Source organism: Sceloporus undulatus, chromosome 3 (assembly GCF_019175285.1).
Source record: "Sceloporus undulatus isolate JIND9_A2432 ecotype Alabama chromosome 3, SceUnd_v1.1, whole genome shotgun sequence".
NCBI classification, from domain to species: domain Eukaryota; kingdom Metazoa; phylum Chordata; class Lepidosauria; order Squamata; family Phrynosomatidae; genus Sceloporus; species Sceloporus undulatus.
Window position 1 is genome coordinate 22,655,555 of NC_056524.1, and position 6,000 is coordinate 22,661,554.

At 37.6% G+C, this 6,000-nt stretch overlaps 1 protein-coding gene across 4 annotated transcripts in view; it reads left to right on the forward strand.

Annotated features, from left to right (window-relative positions):
* The window catches only part of DYNC2H1 (dynein cytoplasmic 2 heavy chain 1), a 248,851-nt gene that overhangs the window by 214,009 nt on the left and 28,842 nt on the right, over positions 1–6,000 (forward strand). For all 4 annotated transcript variants that reach the window (XM_042458285.1, XM_042458287.1, XM_042458286.1 and 1 more), the window contains 2 exons: positions 1,283–1,492; positions 2,156–2,245. In XM_042458285.1, the coding sequence (XP_042314219.1) occupies positions 1,283–1,492; positions 2,156–2,245 (300 nt within the window). The remainder of the gene's footprint in view (positions 1–1,282; positions 1,493–2,155; positions 2,246–6,000) is intronic.

Here is a 6,000-nt window from a genome sequence, read left to right on the forward strand (position 1 = left end):
ATAATATGCTTTAATTTTTGCTTTTGGAAGAAACCAGAAATGTTGAAAATTGTGTCTGAAGTAATTTTCTGCTTGAGATTTTTGAAGAGCAATTTGCAGAGTTGTGAGAACTGAAAGTACTAATTATCTGCATATAAACTACAGCATGAGATCCCTTTTCCAAAATACACATTTCAGATTCATCCTACATCATCTTATTATACTCTTATTTAAATTTTAGGTGTGTTAAATACAGTATTTATTTATTTTTAACTAGCATGGTACCAAAGTTCATAGTTACCTGTCTCAAAAAGCAGACTAAATAAGCTGGGCATACGTACCATTTTTTTTCATATTTCCTGACTATCCCATCATTTTAATATAAATGTCAATTTTGACCTATTTTCAAGAAAAATATCCTGTTATGATTTGAAGATACCTGTTTGAAACTGTGATCATAAAAGAATAAGCATGTCATGGACTGTGAGAAGTTTTATGATATGTCTTGAAAGACTGAAATTTGCTGCGTAAGATTACTTCATCAGAGAAATATTTGTGGTCCGAATATTTGTAAAATACAGTCCCCTCTACATCTACCTAAATTTTTGAATGAGTTCTATCACTGAAGCATAATTGCTAGCTCAATATGTTTATGTAATAAAATTTGTGTTATCAGCTTACTTTTTCATGAATATGGAATATTACATAACCCCTTCCTGTTTTTACCATCCCAACATTCCGTTTTGTCTCAAGGAAATATGGTTGGATTAAGACTAAGGCTGGATCAACACTGCAAAAATAATCTGGTTTGACACCACTTTTAACTGCCATTGACTCAATGCTATGGAATTCTGGGAATTCTGGTGCCACAACACACTATAATTTGTAGAATTCCATAGCATTGAGTCATGGCAGTTTAAGTGGTGTCAAACTCTATTTCTGCAGTGTTCATGCAGTCTTAATGTATGGTATCCATGATGCTCAATAGTAGTATGAAGTGACAAACGTTTCTCCTAAACTTGTGTTCTGGTCTTAAAGCAAGTTCCTTCCTGTATCTATAGTGTTTTCACTGCAGTCATGCACATGGCAACAAGCCTAGGAAATAATATTTTTCAGGATAGCTGAATCCATATTGTGGATATCTGAATTCATATTGTTTACAGATTTCTAGAGACTGTGTGTCCCTGTGATTCTGGTACCAGTTTGTAATTCTACAGTGTTGTTAAGAAAGCATGGTTAGTCACAAAAATGTTGTCTTCCATTATTGGATTGATCAGATAACTTGAATTTTTACTCCCTTTAGAATTCCAACCTGATTCATCAGAAAGTGTTTCCTCCTTCTGAGCGTCAAGGATCCCCAATCCTTTCATTCATTATTCTGGAACAGTTCAATGCCATTCGCTTAGTTCAGAGTATTCATCAGTCTCTTGCAGCTCTTAGTAAAGTCATCAGGGGAACCTCACTACTGAGTTCAGAAGTACAAAAACTAGCAAGTGCTTTATTAAACCAGAAGGTAAGGTTGTTGTTTTTAAATTCTCAGAATACATAATCATTCTTTATTCTGTAATTATAACAGTCTTGAAGCAAACCCTGCTGGTTTGGAGAAGTGCACACTTTTATGCTTCAGTTGATTTTTCTTTTGATTTAAAACAGATTTAAATCTAACCAGGATATCATTAATAAATACGGTACCTTGTTTCCCTCCTTTATTTTTTTAGTTTTCTGCCCATCAACAGATATTTGTCTGGGGACTTTCAGAGCAGCAAGTCAAAGAAATACAATATTAATAATACATAACTATAATACCGTAATTGAAAGTGCAAACAGTATAACATAAAATACTGTATAAAACTTTATTTTGAGCAGAAGCAGTCTGGGATTCAGATTTAAAACACTGAAAAACTGAGAGCCAAGTACAGGTATACTTCAGTTAATGAAGTAGATGTGTTCCTGGGCATTTCTTTAACAGAAACCGTGGTACCAGAGGCAGAAATAACATGGAAAGAATTGGGATAGCCATTTAAAAAGAAAGGAAGTGAGAAAGGGACTGGATCAGCTGAGTAGATAGAAGGTTGAATCAGTGAAAGTTTTTATTAGGGTGAGAATTGTACCTTTTGACATATTTTTAGTAATGACTGGTTGTAAAAGCTAATAACTTCTTTTCCCCTCTCCACAGTGCCCATTAACATGGCAGAGCAAATGGGAAGGCCCAGAGGATCCTTTACAGTATCTCAGAGCCGTTGTAGCCCGAGCACATGCTATTCAGGTACAATTTAATATTTCACTGACATTCTGTATTTTAATAATCTACAGTTCACAACTATCCATTTAATTTTCATTTTCATATTCCACCTTTCTTCTCTTGAAAGAAAATGGCAAGGAAATTGAAATTGCAAGAAAATTGTGTACAGTTGGCCTTATTAGACCTGTATGAAAAAGCAGGTTGACATAGATGGACACATCTGTGGAACAAATCAGGTGGGAACAGTTGAAAGCTCTGTGGTCACATGGTGTTAGTCATTGCCATGGGCTTCTCTTGTAGCTTAAGCAGTACTGGGATTTTAGGAATTTCTGACCTCGGCACTGTTGGTGAGGAGACCTGCTTGTGGGGAACAAAGGAAAGCCCAAACAGAAATAATGAGTCGTGGTTTGTGAACTTGATGTGGATGTATAAAGACTGTTGGATAGGAAAGAGAGGAGAGTGTTATCACCCGAGTTCTCTTCCAGTGTCCTTGCCTTCTGCTCCCTCCAGAAGCAAAAATGACTGAGAAATTGGTGTGTGCCTTCAAATCACTTCCAATTTATGGTGATTCTAAGGTGAAGTTTTTATGGATTTTTCTTGGTAAGATTTCTTTAAAGGGGTTTTGCTTTTACCTTTCTCTGACAATCAGAGGGTGTGATTTGCCAAGGTCACTCAGTGGGTTTCCATAGCTGAGCAAGGATTCAGACCCTGGTCTCCAGAGGCTTAGTGCAGTGCTCATACCACCACTCCAGTTCCTTCTGATTCTGTGTGTATCCTGACCTAATCCATACGTTCAGACTGAAAAAGTATCATCAGTGTTGGGCCACTGATAACTCTGATTGGAATGCATGGCATTTACTAATTTTACTTTTAGAAGGGTATGCTTGTCTCCTATTTGGGGGACATAGAGTCCCAAGCTACTGGAAAGAAAGGATTCTTTCACCAATTCTGTTTAGTCAGTATAAAATGTTCACATACAACAAGAAGATGAAGTGAGGGATATGAAAGACATTATGCTATTTTCAGCATTGTATTTAGTAGCATACATTCTCCTTTCCTTGTCTAATCCTCACACTATACAGTTATTTGCATTCCTTGTTCTAGGAATGGTGTACATATATAGTGAGGCATGTTTGTGAGTGCTTTTGTCTGGAATCCTGAAGCGAGATATGCTTGCACATAAAAGTATTAACAATATGCTAAAGAGTCAGCATGATGTAGCAGTTTGAGTGTTGGACTAGGACTTTAGAAGACTAGGGCCCGTTACAGACAGGCACCGTAGGACGGATTCAGTCTGTGCTAGGGTTAGAAAGGGGCATTTCTTCCAGACGCCCCTAACCCTACCATGGACTGAGTCCATATGAAATGGCGGTGGCCGTTCCACACGGCCGCCGCCATCTTGACATAGTGGACGCTCTGCTATGTAAGAATTTTGTAAGTTCTTTGACATTGTTTTACTTTGCTTCATCCTTCAGATCTTTGCTATATGCCCCTAAATTTTACCCTCAACTTATCCATGGGTCATAGCAAAATCCATAATTTTGGCCACAAAACTTGCCCTCAACTTATACATGAGGTCGACTTATAGTCGAGTTATATGGTAATAACATTAATAACAATTACAGGAATGCTTTCCCTGCATGTGTTTGAAGGCCAGAAAAGGTTTCCCTTTTTGTATAAAGTGTCCATAGTTTTCGCCACTAAGCTCCCCTTGTATGTTCTAAGCTTATGCAACAAGGAGCCAGAAAAATATAATCCCACGACACATGCCCTGCCATCTGCCTGATGGTTTCCCTTTCATGAGTTTACATAAGTCTAGGGTGTTCTAGAGTTATGTACGAAGTTTTGACCAGATGTGAGCTATGTCTGGATTGAGACTGAATAAACATTTTGAATATAGATGCACTATGTTTGGAAGCCATATTGGGTCTTACACAGAATAGAGCCAGTGTTGCAGATGTACCCACAGGGAGTTGAGCTTTCTTAGAATGCCATTGACATAGGTTTAGCAGGAGGAATGCCAGCTAATATGGTTTCTACTAAAGCCCCTAGTCAATATAGTCACTATATTAATATAGGGACAACATCCTTACATCAGGTGCCAAGCAGTGCAGAATGTACAAGTTGTTTTACATACATTAGAAATGAATTGCTATGCAACAACAGAAATAATTGCATGAAATTTCAATGTTTTTATCATACAATGTGAGTATTGTTACCTTTGCTTTTAAGCTATGGATAGATGAATGAATATATGTTTACTAATAGGACAATACATCATAATAGATTAAAATCTGCAAGTTTAAGGAAACATAAATAATATATATATGCTGATTTACCCCTTATTATGGTTTTACACTGTATTTAGATTTTATGGTTTTAATTTTGTATGTAATTGTTTTTATTGTGAGTTTATGTGTGTGTGTGTACCAATTGTTGGAGAAAGGGTTACTGCACACATTTTTATATATAATAACATCTGTTATAGTGATAGGTATTATATAGTACTGTTATAATATATAGAATAGGCTGCTATACACTTAATGACACTGGGTGAAATAGTCTATCACTAGGATATCTATTGTATGTTTGACTATTTCTGTTTGCTGCAAAGTATTTAGTATCTCTGCACGATTTATACTGTATTGTTTTAAGTTTTATTTAGACAAGACATGTCTACTGGAAACAGTGGTGCATTTAGGTGACTGTGGAAGGTGTTGGTTTTTTTAAAGAGAGGGGGAATTTTTATAAGAGAAAAACAAATATAAAAAGGGGGAAATAAATTTTTAAAAGTAAGAAAAGAGAAAGGAGAAGAGATACTCAGGGTATGAACATGGATTAAGCATTTACATTAAGATAAACTGATAATAAAACTAGGAAAGATGTTGATATGGGGTGCAGACTGCCATGGTCACCTTAACTGATGACCTTCATCTAGGCATCGACAGAGGGAGCGTGAGCCTGCTGGTGCTTCTAGACCTTTCAGCGGCATTTGATACTACAGATCATGACATACTCTTGGAATGCCTGAGAGAGTTATGAATCAGAGGCACTGTGTTACAGTGGTTTTGGTCCTTCCTCTTGGGCAGGTTCCAGAGGGTGATGTTCGGGGACAGTTGCTCCTCAAAAATGGAGCTTAATTGTGGCATCCCTCAGGGCACCATCCTGTCCCCAATGCTATTTAACATTTATATGAAGCTGCTGGGAGAAATCATCCGAAGACATGGGGCGGGGTGTTATCAGTACGTTGATGACACCCAAATATATTTCTCCATGTCTCGGGCATAGGTGACGCCAACAGATGGCATTTCTCCCCTCAGTCAATGTCTTGAGGGAGTAATGGACGGGATGAGGGAAGATGAGCTTAAGTCGAATCCAGACAAAACGGAGGTACTCACACTCGGGGGACCCAAATAAGGCATCAGGTTACAACCTCCAGTCCTAGAGGGGTTCACACTCTCCTCAAAAGACTGTGTTCACAGTCTGGGGGTGCTTCTTGATTCATCACTTCACATGAAAAATCAGGTGAATGCGACAGTCAAGAGCGCCTGCTATCAGCTTCGGCTGATACACCAGCTGCGCCCTTTCCTGGAACCGGGGGACCTTGAAACTGTAGTACACAGTTCACAACCCAATTGTTTTAGAAATTAAAAAGACACATAAAATTTTTAATTGGCACTTAAATGAAGATTTATTGAAAGATAAAGAAGTGATCAAAGATGCTAAGATGACGATGAGAAATTATTTTAATGAGAATATGGACAAAGAGGTCGAACTAC